General features: G+C 42.9%; 1 protein-coding gene across 5 annotated transcripts in view; it reads right to left on the minus strand.

Annotated features, from left to right (window-relative positions):
* VWDE (von Willebrand factor D and EGF domains) overlaps positions 1 to 15,066 on the minus strand; it is a 268,951-nt gene that overhangs the window by 124,682 nt on the left and 129,203 nt on the right. For all 5 annotated transcript variants that reach the window (XM_029588981.1, XM_029588980.1, XM_029588984.1 and 2 more), the window contains 4 exons: positions 13,424 to 13,579; positions 13,041 to 13,145; positions 8,589 to 8,703; positions 19 to 269 (listed from right to left, as the gene is read on the minus strand). In XM_029588981.1, coding sequence (XP_029444841.1) covers positions 19 to 269; positions 8,589 to 8,703; positions 13,041 to 13,145; positions 13,424 to 13,579 — 627 coding nt within the window. The remainder of the gene's footprint in view (positions 1 to 18; positions 270 to 8,588; positions 8,704 to 13,040; positions 13,146 to 13,423; positions 13,580 to 15,066) is intronic.

The raw sequence follows: 15,066 nt of genomic DNA on the forward strand, positions 1-15,066 counted from the left end.
GATTCCAGCTTCTATTACCTCCACTATTACTTTGGTCACAGTATTGCAGTCATCTGTCACAGAAAATGTAAAGTTCTGTGGATTCTGAGACATCGCTTTCCATATAAGAAGACCAGCAGGAGACAGGCTGGAGCCTTGTGGACCTGAATCTAGTGTAAAAAGGACGGCAGAGCCTTCTGGATCTGATGCCATGAACTGATATACAAAATTTTCCCCATAAAAAGTCTGCAGACCCTCTTGCAAGGGTTGGAACACAGGAGGTTGGTTCTCTGCAAAAGATCCAACATTTTCTTTGTTATACAATTAATACAACATCTGACAGCATAGAGAAAAAAAATCCCACTGACATTGTTGTCATGGCTAATATTAAATGTTTGTAGGAATTTGTAAGCATGCACACTACTACAAGATGTTTATGTTTTTGCCCTTAGAAAAGAAGCCCCCCTGATGTAGACAACTCATATCAAAAAACAAAGCGGAAGCCGATCAATGATGCTGGAAAGCAGAACAAAAGGTAATGATCGGTGTATCAAGGGATTCTTTATTGGAACTTGCCAGAATCTGGCTGAGTTTCATTCACACAGGAGCTGCCTCAGGGGCTGCAATGGGTTCTTTTCATATGACACACTTCAATGTGAGAACATCACAAAGTGTTAATGAGGATTCTTATTGCCTTAAGTGCAGTCTGTGCCTTTGATGTGAAATTCAGAATTATATCAGGAGAGATTAGCAAGATATCACCAATCTGTAGCACATAGTCAGATCAGATATGATGTTCTCACATTGAAGTGTGTCATATGAAAAGAACCCATTGCAGCTCCTGTGTGAGCGAAACTCTGCCAGAGTCGGGCAAGTTCCAATAAAGAATCCCTTGATACACCGATCATTACCTTTTGACAACTAATATCAAAACATGGTCTGCATCAGATGCTGGATGACTGATTAGACAGCTTTATCAGGTATTTCCTACTTGAATTACAGGGCTTCAATGGATATACTGGGCTGGGAAGCAAATATATGCTTTGGATTCATTTAGTTGGACACTATATTTCAGGTTTTGAACTCACATTTGAACATTAATAATTGTATTCTGTACCATTGGGAACCAATGATTAAACTGAGTGATGCCTTCATAACATATGAACTTAGGCATTAGTAGTATGCATATTTCCTAGAATATGAATCATGTTGGGCTTTTCTTTTAAATCAAATTTATGATTTTTTAATATACTGCTGGATTTTTGTTTTGTTTTTTATAACGCTCTGCATTTTGGCATCCATTTTCCTTTTATTCTGTTGTGATTAAAATTAAAACATCTCATAATGAATTTTAATTTGGAATAGGAAAAGAGTACTTGTTAAATAAAAGCAATGCAGCAATGTATATCCTTAAAGGAAAAATATTATTTAACCACACAAAGAACTGAATATATTTAGAGATTACGGGGGTAATAATCAAACATTTTTCAGGTAAACACAATTACCTATGTGTAGAAAGAGCACTACTGGGTCTCTACTAGAAGGATCAGACCAACTCTAAAGAAGAGATCCTTAATTGTTGTAGAGCTCCCCCATGTGGGTTGCAGTAATGGGAATGTCCTAGCTTTATAAAAACCAGGGATATCATTTTATAGTGTTTATCTGAAATTTAAACAGACAGGGAGGAGATGTTCCTGCTCCTTGTTTTGTTCTTTTTATTTAGAGAGGAGTACCCTTGGACTTTAAGCAATAAGGTCTGGAATGAAAAGAAGATAGGATAACTTCTTCTCTACTTTTTGGGAAACTTATTTTACTTATTTTTAGACTTTATTTTGGAGGAAGTTTTATCACCCTTCTTTCACCCTTTGTTGATATGGAAGCCTAGGTTTTCTTTTTTCCAACCAATGAAATTCCCTAGGGCTAGGGAAGTTAGACACAGCTATGAGGAAAATAGTTTTTTCAGGAGTCTCTAACCCAGAGAGGTCCAAGGACCCTTCAAAGCTCAACAGAAGGAATGGATCCACATGCATTCCTGAGAGGAGAAGAGAAATGTGAGAAAGTAGAGTCACAGACATAACTGAAGTATGTAATGAACTGCATTGAAAAAGGGCTCGTATTTTGACATTCACATCTATTTAAATCTATCATCAGTACAGTTATGTTGGAACTACATTCATTGTCCAGCGTGACTATTATTGTTAAGCCTTATAGACTTGTAAGACCTCAGAAGGGAGAGAATTCTCCCTTCCCCTTCCCCTGACAGAGAATCCTGGAAACAGAGAGTCTTAAGGACAATAGGGGAAGTTAGAACAGCATAAGCCCCTGGAAAGGAGGATGACCCTTAGATTCCTCAGTGAGGTCCTCAGACCAGTATACATATAAAAACATGCTGTTCACAGTGGGGATGAATTTTTTAAAGTATATACATGTGTAAAATGCCACTTTACTCATGTACATTTTGGGGTAGATTTTGAAAAACTGTGCGATCGCGTACTTTTGTTGCGCAGCAGGCGCAAACAAAAGTAAGCTGGATTTTATAAGATACGTGCGTAGCCACGCGTATCTTCTAAAATCCTGGATCGGCGCGTGCAAGGCTGCCGATTTTGGGCAGCCGGCGCGCGCCGAGCCGTGCAGCCTGCCTCCGTTCCCTCTGAAGCTGCTCCGAAATCGGAGCGGCCTCGGAGGGAACACTCTTTCGCCCTCCCCTCACCTTCCCCTCCCTTCCTCTACCTAACCCACACCCCCCCCGGCCCTATCTAAACTCCCCCTACCTTTATCCATGGATTTACGCCTCCCGGAGGGAGACGTAAATCCACGCGCGCCAGCGGGCTGCTGGCGTGCCGAGACCGGACCCGGAGGCAGTTCCGGAGGGCGCGGCCACGCCCCCGGAACGCCCCGGCCTGAAACCACGCCCCCGGGCCCGCCCCCGAAACGCTGCGTCGTTCAGCCCCGCCCCGACACGCCCCTTCCGAAAACCCCGGGACCTATGCGCGTCCCGGGGTTCTGCGCGCGCCGGCGCGCAAGGCCCTGCTCGCGTAAATCCGGGCGGATTTACGCGAGCAGGGCTTTGAAAATCCGCCTGATAGGCTTTTTGAAAATTACCCCAGAGTGTGCATGCATAAAACTAAGCAGATAATTGATTTTGTGTACACTTTTATGCATACATGAAAGAAGCAGAGGCAGAAATAGAGCAGGGAAGTAATTACATACACATATAGGGGTAGATTTTCAAAGGGTTACGCGCATAACCCCAAAAACCTGCCCCTGCGTGCGCCGAGCATATTTTGCATAGGATCGGCGGCGCGCACAAGCCCGGGACGCACGTATGTCCTGGGACTTTGAAAAAGGGGTGGGAAGGGGGCGTGGCGCCGGTCCGGGGGCGGTCCCGAGTCCTCTGGCACAGCGGCCGAGCTGGAGGTTAGAGCGCCGGCAGCTGGCTGGCACGCGCAAGATACGCCTGCAAGAGGTAGGCGTAAAAAATAAAATAAGGTAGGGGGGATTTAGGTAGGGCTGGGGGCTGGGTTACATAGGGGAAGGGAGGGGAAGGTGGGGGGGAATGAAAGAAAAGTTCCCTCCAAGGCCGCTCCGATTTCGGAGCGGCCTTGGAGGGAACGGGGAAAGCCATCGGGGCTCCGTGTCCCAGGGCTTTGCGTGCGCCACCGGGCCTTTTGAAAATAGGCCCGGTGTGCATAACCCCCCTTTTTTAAGCCCTTTTTCAAGCCCTCCTTTTTTCAAGGCTTTGAAAATCTGCCCCTATGTGTGGTGGATCGGAAGATATACTTCCAGGGCCCAGTGTTACAGGGGTGACCTTTTTATGCATTTTTCTGTTGCTCTTTGTGTTCCTTTTGGGAGGATACTTGTCCTTAGGTGAGTGTAGTGTGTGCAAAAGAAATATACTGGAGTCACTGATTTAGTGTAAAAATTCAAAGTCTGTACTGTTAAACACTGGTGATAAATGGCACAAAATGCAAACTGCAGCATCACAGAAATCTCTTCTCAGTTTCTTAAGATATCTTCGCTATATCTGTGCAGTACTCACTTATATCTGTGCAGTACTCACTTATATCAGGGCCAGGGATCTCTTGGATTAGGAAAAGTGGAGCTCACAGATGGGCAGGTCTTTTAGGATGATCAAAATCCCTTCCAAACTATAAAACTGGTAAAGTCTACCGCAAAGAGAGTAAATCATCTCTTTTGCTCCCTAGCATTGTGAAACACTAGATGGGTGTCCCCATTGATGTTTGCTTTCTTTTACTCATGGTCAGCAGATCTTCAGGATCTCTATAGTTCTTACATAGTCATTTTCTTTCTTCCTGGATTCTTGTTGGTAAGGATCCCCTTGAAACAAACTGCTCTCTTGCTTCAGACAGGAAGGGCAGCCAAAACTTCCTCCTGGAACTTCTAATAAAATGCTTTCTTTTCCTCCAAAACTGATATTAACACCAGACTTGTTCCTTGCAGCGGGTCACCACCTCTAGGGCAGGTCTTTCCTATCCCTGGGCATCCCAAACACAGGTTTCCCCAATCCCTGTGCTCAAGAAGGTCCAGTTGTCTCACAAGGCTCCTACCACAAAAAATCTCAAGTGCCTCAAAACAACCCAGAGGGATATCCCAACCATCTAGTGAGTAGACTGGAGGGAAAACCTTCCAGACCCTGGTCAGTATGCCCAAGATAGATTAGCCTGCTTCCACTGACTGGGCCTGAAAAATAACAAAGGCAAAATATCCTGTACACCTCCTAACTCTTTGCAAACCTAAAGGGACTGCCTCGCCAAGCTCTCTGGACAGAGCTGCTAAATATTTTTCCCTCTCTTCTCCTGTCTCCCTTACCCCTCTCCTCTTTCTGGCCTGCTCCCACCCCCTGCTCCCTGTTCATTGTAATTCCTCCTTTATTTGAGTTACTTGTAAACCGGCGTGATGTGCCATACGAACGTCGGTATATTAAAAGTTGTTAAATAAATAAATAAATAAATAAAATAAAAATAAATAGACTCTCAGGGGGGACGGCCATTCCAGACCTCTGAAAGGGAGGGGCTGCATCTGAATGGTAACCTCCCCCTCACACTAACCTGCACTCTTAATGACTAACTAAAAGGGTCACCCAGATCTTATTGGTGACATGACCACAGGGTCCGTCACAAGTATGTTTAAATCTAATTATTAAAATGAGAAAAAAGATTTTAGAAAGTCCCTGAAATAATGTAAGTCTATAGGGCTGCTTACGTGGGGGATCCTCAACCAAAATCAGTTAAAATTAAACAATTGTAAAGAAGGATAGATAAAATGGGCACTTTGAGGACTTTAAAATGAATCCTTTCTCTACTCTCTAATTAATTCAGAAAGAAAGGCATTATGATTTTTAATTTCAATACTGCAACTCTCTTTATAAAATAAAAATACAAATAGAGCTCATTGTGTTTGTATGTGTGTGTTGTGTGTGTGTGTGTGTGTGTGTGTGTGGGGGGGTGATGTCATCTTCCAGCATCTTGCCTCAATGTCATATCTAGACCATAAGATCCCTGTCCCTTGGCAAAAATAACTTGCCTTGTGCATGTTTATACCCAAATATTTTCCCTGCCCATTCCCTTTTATCAGCCCTATGGCTAAAACCAACATTATCACTGTGTGCTGCTATCCGAGGCATTCTTCCCTAATGACGTCTTCCTCCTATGGCATCTACCACCTTTCAACCACCACCACTGATGATGTAGCTACTCTATCTGCTCTCATCCGATGCAATTTTACTAACACTGCTGGAACATAGCTCAACACATTCATCTGCCTGTCTGGTCTGCACCACCGTATGCCAACATGAGGGAACCTGTACCCATGAGTGTAAAGCCATAGTCCATGCCAATGCAAATGTAAGGAACCTCTGGTTTCCTTACCAGGAGGAGTGTACTACTTATCTGGGGAGGTCCAGAGCAAATTAATAAATAGTGGGTTGGATTTTGCTCCCCCATGTGGGCAAGCAAAATCCAAACCACTGTTTTAACCACCAGGCACCATCTTAAGAGCGTGGATTTCCAGTTAGCTTTTCAAGTGGACAGAAGGTTTCTGTCTCCTGTTTTCTATTTTTTTTTTATTTAGGAAGAAAAGTTTGGTCTTCCCTTAAAGGTCTGATTGTCCGTCATCCCTATTTCTGTTTACTTTTTTTATTCTTTGTGAGACTTTCCCTATGAGAGCCTTAATGCGCTTTCACAAAGGATTGGGCCGTCTCTGTGTAAGGTTAGATCAGGGGGTAGAGAAGATTCTGGCAGAATTCTATAACTCTTCCAGGGGATAGACCTGTCCATGACCCAATGCAGAGGAGTTTTAACCATTGATTTGTCTTTCTTCAGTAACTATCTCGTCATTTTTGAGGCAAGGAAGTTTTTCTACCCTTCCTGTCACTGGTTTCTTTTTCCCTCTTTTGAGAAAGTCTAATTTGTTCCACCTGGAACTGAGTGCCCTTGATACCAGGAAATCAGTTTCCAATAAATTAGGGAAGAGGCTTCTTTCACCTAGGAAGAGCTTGAGGCGTGAAGATTTCATCAGAGAAGTGGATTGCTGTCCCTTCCGCAGGGAAGAATCTGAAGGTATTGAAGAATTCTGTTTGTTGCTGACTTGGGTGTGCTGCACTTGAGAGGAGAGTGCTGACTGGTACTGTCATAAGAGAGCTAAACTATTTAAGAAGACTTCAAGAAAGGTATGAGAATTGGGACTTACATTCTGATAAATAACTGGGACTTTATTCTAACCATTCTACGATGGGGATAAAAGGTGTGATACAATGTAAAGAGGAAGCAGGATTGAATCATTTTCAATTTGAGTAACGGGAAGGAGCAGGAGATCAAATGTTAAGAAACTGGCTTCCATAAAATTCAAATATTTTACTAGAAGAGTGAGGTCACATTATTTATTTATCTTTCTTGTTATTTATTGACCTTATTTGAAACCTGGTTTGAGTGCTGTAAGGATTCTTCAGTCATCTAAATCAACTATCAGTAAATAATTTGGAAACCACATTGCTTTTTAATATGCTTGTTGGATGCAAAAGACTGTGACTATCATCAGTGCTGTTAACAGTGAAGGAAACAGGCTTGTACTGTGTTTAATGCAAAAGGGCCTCGAAGCTAAGCTTCCCCTGACAGGAAGCCCTGGAACTCAGAGTGCTAAAACTATCCATGGAGAACTGAAAGCAGATATGGTCTAATTCTTTTCCTATGTGCTCCTGCGTGCAGTTTAAAGGATCCATCCTGCCCAGGATTTACAAAAGCATATGGCTTGGTCTTAGCAGGTTCACTGCTACTTCCTACAGTGCTTTTGAAGACCCTGGCACTGTCTTTGACATCTCTGCAGCTTAACTGGCCCTCACTGCCAACATTACCTGGAATTCCTCTCAGTCTGGGACCTCACCTACTGAATACCAGATGTCACCTTCTCTGCTCCCTTGACCTGATTCTGAACCCAGAGTCAGCTATTAAAGGGACACTGCCTCCACCACCCAAAAAAGGAACAAATAACTAAAATTAGTCACTTGACTACACTCTTCTCCATCCCAATCCTCAAAACCAAGTCCTTTATTGACTGCAGGAGGGGCAGAAAGCTACAGGGAGAGAAAATCATGCAAATCTAGACTGCATATTTTTAAAAATCTCTAAAGATATTTATTCTTTCAAAAGTTTCAAGGATAAATAGTATCAATTTCTAGAATATGCCATAGGTTGCAAAGCTTAATATAGGTAAAAAAAAAATCACTGTTCTAAACTATTTCTTGCTCTATCTGCAGTTCTACAGCTGGTCAGGATATGAAGGCTAGAAAACCTTGAAAGAGGTCACCATTCTCTGAATTGTCCACTCACTGCACAAAAAAGCAGTGGGATAGTAACTTTAAAACTGACACGGGTACACTTTGGCATGTCTGTGTCCATGCACACCCAGATACGCAGCCATTTTATAACTTGCACGGATGTTATAAAATAGTCTGGGTGAGCGCACATGTGCACACAAGTTTAAGTGGGCACATGCTTAGACATGCAAATCCCAATTCTACCTCGTAAGTCAGAGTATTTTATAACGGGTGCGTGTCCACGCCATTGCCAGTTTCACCAGTTTGTTCACCTTGTTTGCCCAGTTAAGAGCTAGATTCTCCAAACCACCTGGTTTCATAGCCTGCACTTCCCCCAGTGATCTCAGACCCTTTAAACCCCTCTGAAATGACTGTTCGCATTGTTTTTTTACAGTTACACCTCCTCCATAGTAGAAGTAAAGTTACACGGTGGTGGACTTGGGCATGCACCGGAGCGTGTAAGCATTTATGCGCACATCTCTTGGCTCCTCCCCAAAACGCCCATGCCATGCCCAGACCAAGCCCAGAGCATGGCACTTTATGAAATGAAGTGAGATGTGAGCGCAGGAGGAGATACATGTACATCTGGGCGGCTTTTAAAATTTGGTAGGTGTGCGCGAGCCCAACTTGTGCATGCATCTCCAGATTTTGGGATGCACCGGCCTTTTAAAATCTACCTCTATGTACTTATCTGCTTTATTGCATCTCTGCAATTGGACATCAGCCTTTGACTCACTTGTTATAACAACATTTAATGGGTAAACATGCAGTGACTTACTTTCAGCGATTGACCACATTAACCTTGATATGTCAGGTCTGCAAATTAAGCAGGGACTGATGGGGTTTGGATCCCCCTCACCATAACAAAGTCCATCTATGTTGCACGTTTTCTCCTTAATGGGGATGACAAAGGATACTGTCAAAACATCGTAGGATTAAATACCTTTAATGCAGTTATCAATGAGCAAGACATATAAACTGCAGCTCATTACTGGCTCACTGGCCCTATTCCACTGAAGATTATGCTGACTGATTGATAAAAATGAGTACTGTAGTGAGTTTAAGCATAATTGTAAGTCAAGATGAATTCATTTTTGTACTAATAATGGTTTCACAACTTTTAAAACTCATGATAATGAAGAAGAAATGGCTGACTGAAGATTTTCAGCATAATGCTTTCAAAGAAAAGGAAGCTCAGTATGCAAAGGAGCAGAGATATAAAATAATGCTGCTGTTGTTTCACTTCTTCAAACAATTAAAGATTAGCTTGATTAGAAAAGAACATTTATGTTCTGCGGAAATAACTAGAAAATGTTCCTTCATTATACCATTCTGCGATACCAGTGCTGACCAATGCTTGCCAACTTGTACATAAGGAATAAACTAATGCTTAGATTATACTTTGAATTTTGGATAGTGTTGCACTGAGTTTGCTGACAGATGTATACGTGTGCTGAGGCTCTGCAAAGAGTGAGACTCTATACATGAAAATGAACTCTCAGAATAAGGGACAGCCTGGCTTCAGACTGCCAAGACAATATCATGATAGGATGGACAAGCAGAAAAAAAGCATACAACATAAACCTGTCACGCTCCATAATCCACCTTACATTTTGATTTTAATATTTTATTTTCAGAACATGGCTGTTCCATATAATTAACTGCTTTACCGTTAGAATGAAGAGCTTTCTGTTTCAAAATGTCAAGTCTCGGTACCAGTTGAATGTATGTGAAAATGGGTTAGGGTAGTAAATCCTACTGAAAAGCTTTATTTCAACTCTGTTTTCTGGCTTCACTCTCTCTGCTCTGTTCCTCTCCGTCCCTGGTGTTGGTTCTGCAGTAGTAGAACTCCTAGAAAGCTCATAGGGACAGCAGCAACATTTGCTAGAACTGCAGCTACAGCCCTGGGGGCAAACTGGTTGCTGCACCTCAAAAAAGATATAGTTGCGATGGAGAAGGTACAGAGAAGGGCGACCAAAATGATAAAGGGAATGGAATAGCTCCCCTATGAGGAAAGACTAAAGAGGTTAGGACTTTTCAGCTTAGAGAAGAGAAGGATGAGGGGGGATATGATAGAGATGTTTAAAATCATGAGAGGTCTAGAATGGGTAAATGTGAATTGGTTATTTACTCTTTCAGATAATAGAAGAAAGACTAGGGGGCACTCCATGAAGTTAGCATGTGGCACATTTAAAACTAATCGGAGAAAGTTTTTTTTCACTCAACGCACAATTAAACTCTGGAATATGTTGTCAGAGAATGTGGTTAGTGCAGTTAGTATAGCTGTGTTTAAAAACGGATTGGATAAGTTCTTGGAGGAGAAGTCCATTACCTGCTATTAATTAAGTTGACTTAGAAAATAGCCACTGCTATTACTAGCAACAGTAACATGGAATATAGTTAGTTTTTGGGTACTTGCCAGGTTCTTATGGCCTGGATTGGCTACTGTTGGAAAAAGGATGCTGGGTTTGATGGACCCTTGGTCTGACCCTGTATGGCATGTTCTTATGTTCTTAAATTTCCAACAACATGTGGGACCAAGCAGTGATCCCCTGACATAAACCTGGACTGACTCCAGCCTTTCTTAAAACACTTTGGGGTAGATTTTCAGACGAACGCGAACAGCCTACTTTTGTTTGCGCTCCAGGCGCAAACAAAAGTACGCTGGATTTTAGTAGATACGCGCGTAGTCGCGCGTATCGGCTAAAATCCTGGATCGGCGCGCGCAAGGCTATCGATTTCGTATAGCCTGCGCGCGCCGAGCCGCGCAGCCTACCCCCGTTCCCTCCTAGGCCGCTCCGAAATCTGAGCGGCCTAGAAGGGAACTTTCCTTTGCCCTCCCCTCACCTTCCCCTCCCTTCCCCTACCTAACCCACCCGCCCGGCCCTGTCTAAACCCCCATCCTACCTTTGTCGGGGGATTTCCCCGCGCGCCAGCGGGCCTCCTGCGCGCCGGGCCGCGACCTGGGGGCGGGAACGGAGGGCGCGGCCCCCGTACCCGCCCCCAAAACGCTGCCGACACGCCCCCGCAACGCTGCGCGCTCCGGCCCCGCCCCCGACACGCCTCCCGACACGCCCACTCCGAAAACCCCGGGACTTACGCGAGTCCCGGGGTTCTGCGCGCGCCGGTGAGCCTATGTAAAATAGGCTCACCGGCGCGCAGGGCCCTGCTCGCGTAAATCCGCCCGGTTTTGGGCGGATTTACGCGAGCAGGGCTCTGAAAATCCGCCCCTTTATCTTTATTTGCCACTTTAATGCATACACATTTTAGACTGTCTTTACCCTCAGGACAGTGTACTCCAATCACTCACAGTTCAGTACCGCTTCCCTCAGTACTCACACAGCTTCGTTACAGCTCAGTGTTTGGATAACAATATTCTACAGGAGCTGCCTTCCTCCTGGAGACCTGAGCCTGGTGTGACTAACCCACCTGGGTTCCAGCTCGTATTCCTCCCTGTCTGGACCCTGCCCACAGAGCTCTCTCTCTCTCACAAGGGGAATTAAAGGGGATCAGGCTCCTAGCCTGGACCTGCACTGGTTTAAGGGGGAACATAGGGGCACTGCCTCACTCAACTCTTTAGGGTTCTAGAGTTTGGCTACAGTTACAGGAATTCAGTTGCAGTGTAATAGTCACTGCAGACACTGCTGAAACATGGGCCAGGGATAGAAAGAAAGAAAATAAAGACAGAGCAAAGAGTATCCATGTGACAGTCATAGAGTAATCTTCTCATCAGGATTTGCTGTTCTAGCTGTTTCTTCAAGCTGAAGCTGTAACTACTGATTTGAAGCACATCAATCCCTATAAATGTGATGAGCCTCCCAAATGGGGGTCTTATCGACACAGAATGCTATGGAAAAGATTCTGGGTAGGAGAAGCTACTTAACCTCTACTTGGTTTCTCATGCAGGATTTTTTGGAATAAAGGAGATGTGGAGATTCTGTAGGAAAATAGAAGCTTTCAATTACTACTAAATCACTATTATGGAAAGTGTGGGATCCTGAATAGCCACTACATGGCATCAAGGCATGATAAAATTACACTGAGCATGTGTATTAAGAAAAACGGGAAGAGTACCCATTAGATTCTATTGGGAAATGCTTTATAGAAGCATGGGAAAGAAGTCCTCAAGAGGGAGTATGTCACAGTATTAAAGGTTGAGTTCAAAGCTTGAGGGGAGGAGTTGGAAGGAGCTACATGGATTTGGGATGAGCCAGGCTGCCTCTCCTAAGAGAAATGCCTGAGGCCTGAGAAATCATTGAAGGGACCTGTCCAGGTTTCCAGAAGAAGAGTGGTTGGAGGTATCACCATTCATGGAAGACGTGAGAAGGAGGTGGTCCAGAGGAGGTCTGACTTGGGGAATCCAGGGAAATCTTTGCCAAGGTCTCAAGGACTATTTCTGGTGCTGTCCTGGAAAGAGAGGTGACTATAGGGAGATAAGATGAAATTATATGTGTTGTGGGGAAAAGAAAACATAAGACATTCAGTGGAAAAAAAATTGAAGTCATATTCTGTGATGGAATGATAAGGAGTAATTAGAAGAGAAACATTTGGAATATTGTGTTTTGTTCGGTTATAGAGGCTAGAGTTGGTAGGAGTAAAGTTCTGTCTGAAAGTTAATGCTTCTGTAGCTTTCTGTGGAAGTCTGTGACCCTCTCATTTAATCATTGTGTTTGAGACCTTGTATAAATAACTGACTGTTGGACATCCCAGAAAATAAAATGTATTTATTTGAATATACCTTAGATTGAGTCTCTACTTGTCAAAGCGTAGGAGGTTTCTGGGACAGAGTTGGAAGAACAGTCAGAAGGGGTTCATAAAGGGGAGGCTTATGTTGCAAAGCCTCCTGTCCAGCTCAGGAAAAAGACAGCAACCCACCTCTGCCTCTGGGCTTGGGTCTACTAACCATCTGCTTGACCCAACTTACATTGAACCCTACTGAGAGACTGGTGCTGTGCTCCCAAAATGAGACTGTACCCTCACATATTTTATGTGCCTTTCTGGGGAAGGTTACATAAGAAATGCAATTAATTATACAAAATAACCCACATTTTGAACATAAAGATAAAATGGTAAAGTAGCATATGGGAAAAAAGCACATGAAATAAAATGATGTCTGACATTACATTTTAGGGCATAGCAACTCTTTCAGTGCAGGAATCAAGATACACATTTGAATGCGTGTTTCTGGTTAGAACAAAGTACTTAAAAGTATAATAATTGAAACTTCTACCTTTAACATACATAATCCATCAGGCTGAGGATCGCAGGTTTGACAAGCACCATCAAATAATGTCATTGTTTTAGAGTTACTATAAACATATCCATCGTTAGAAATCTGTAATAAAAAGGAATTGTGTAATGAATCATGTTATTGAGAAAAGACCAACTCAGGACATTAGACATATGATAAATAGTGCGATTTAGAAGACCACAAAAACTGAAAGTGATGCATAGATTATTCTGATCAAAACCATGGGTAGATAAAGCAAAACAGTACAGTTACACTCTTTCTGTCCCCCGCCCCCCCCCCAGGTCAATATTAATCACCACAAGTGAAAATGGGAGCTGGAGATTCACTGCACCAGGGACTATTGTTTCAGGTTTTGCAATTACCTTTATTTGCCATCTTGAAATTGGTTTATCATCAACCAGATCCATTCCATCAGACTGCTGGCTATCCAGAAGTAGCTGACAATCAACAGCCCTACTGTTTCGGAAGGCAGCTTGCATATACAGAGGCTCGCTCAGGACCCATTGTCCATCAATGTACTGTACTCAAGAGAAAAGAGACATTCTGACAATTCCATGACAGGCACAAAAACATGGCAAAAATCCACAGATCTGTACAATAATTTAAAAAAAACAATAAGCAAGAAACATAACGGGCCTGATTTTCAAAGAGTTACATGTGTAAATCTATAGGATTTACATATGTAACCGGGTTTATCCGCGCCAGATCTATTTTCAAAAGGCCCGGCAACACGCGTAAAGCCCCGGGACGCGTGTAAGTTCAGGGGCTTTACTAAAGGGGCAGGAAAGGGGCAGGGCGTGGGCGGGGCAGTCCAGGGGCAGGGGTGGGGTCAGAGGCCAAATGGCACAGCGGCCATTTGCCGCTGTGCGGGGGATCGCGCGCCGGCAACTTACTTCAGCTCCAGGGCTGAAGTAAGTTTTAAAACAAGAATAAAAAAAAAGAAAAGGTGGGGGGGAAAGGGCGGGGGAGTTAGGGGAAGGGAAGGGAAGGTGGGGTGGAGAGTAGGGAACAGGGGAAGGCAGCACGGCTCGGCGCACGCAAATTGTGCACCACCTTGCAAGCGCCGATCCCGCAAGTTATAAAATCGGGCATACATATGCGCGCCAGGTAGAGCACGCACATGTACGCTGTGCGCACCTTTTAAAATCTACACCAGTATGTCTACTGATGCTCAAAACATAAATTCAGACAAAAGAAAAACTAATCCAAAATAGTGCACCTGATTCTTACCAAGTAAAAGGTAAGAATATAAAAGTGACTTTTTATTTCAGATTAAAAAATCAGATCAGGTCTTCATTAAAAATGATGTCTGCTTTATTTAATTTAGAAAGCTTGTTAGTTACCTTTCCATAATGTGTGCTCAAAGTGAAACATAAGCACATCATCAACAATTAAGAAAACAAAATTATAATTAATATATTCACCACATTTTAAAAGCAGTATGTTTACTTTACTAACTATGGATTTTTTCTTCAGCCCATCAAGGATCTGCTGATTTGTGTACAAGCTGATATACTATTACTATTATTATTAATGCTTGCACTCCTCGACAATAACACCTCTCCTTTATGAAAATTTTGACTAATGAACCATTGTCCATAAGAGACGGAAAGAAACTTCATAACTGAACAAACAGCAAAAAGCAGCACAAGGCGAAAGAAAAAACATGCATGGGATAATTGTTATAGTGTCCTTGTTACAGTTTTTAAATGATGTTTTCTTTGAAGTTTTTCATTGCCAATTTCTACTCAAGATCCATTTGTTATCATTGGGTAAAATTAATAAATATATATTGAAAACACTATGTCCACCTCAAAATATGCATTATTTCTGAAGTCATCCTTTACCAATTAAATATATTTCAAGCTATTATTTTTTTTCTTTAAACTCTTCATGTTACTCTCCTGTGTCCCCCTGCATTGCTTGGGGCACTTGTGAGGAAAAATCAGAAATATATGCATAAGATCTGACATATTTACATTATCTTTGATTTGAAAATGATGCA

Source organism: Rhinatrema bivittatum, chromosome 2 (genome assembly GCF_901001135.1).
Source record: "Rhinatrema bivittatum chromosome 2, aRhiBiv1.1, whole genome shotgun sequence".
Lineage (NCBI taxonomy): Eukaryota > Metazoa > Chordata > Amphibia > Gymnophiona > Rhinatrematidae > Rhinatrema > Rhinatrema bivittatum.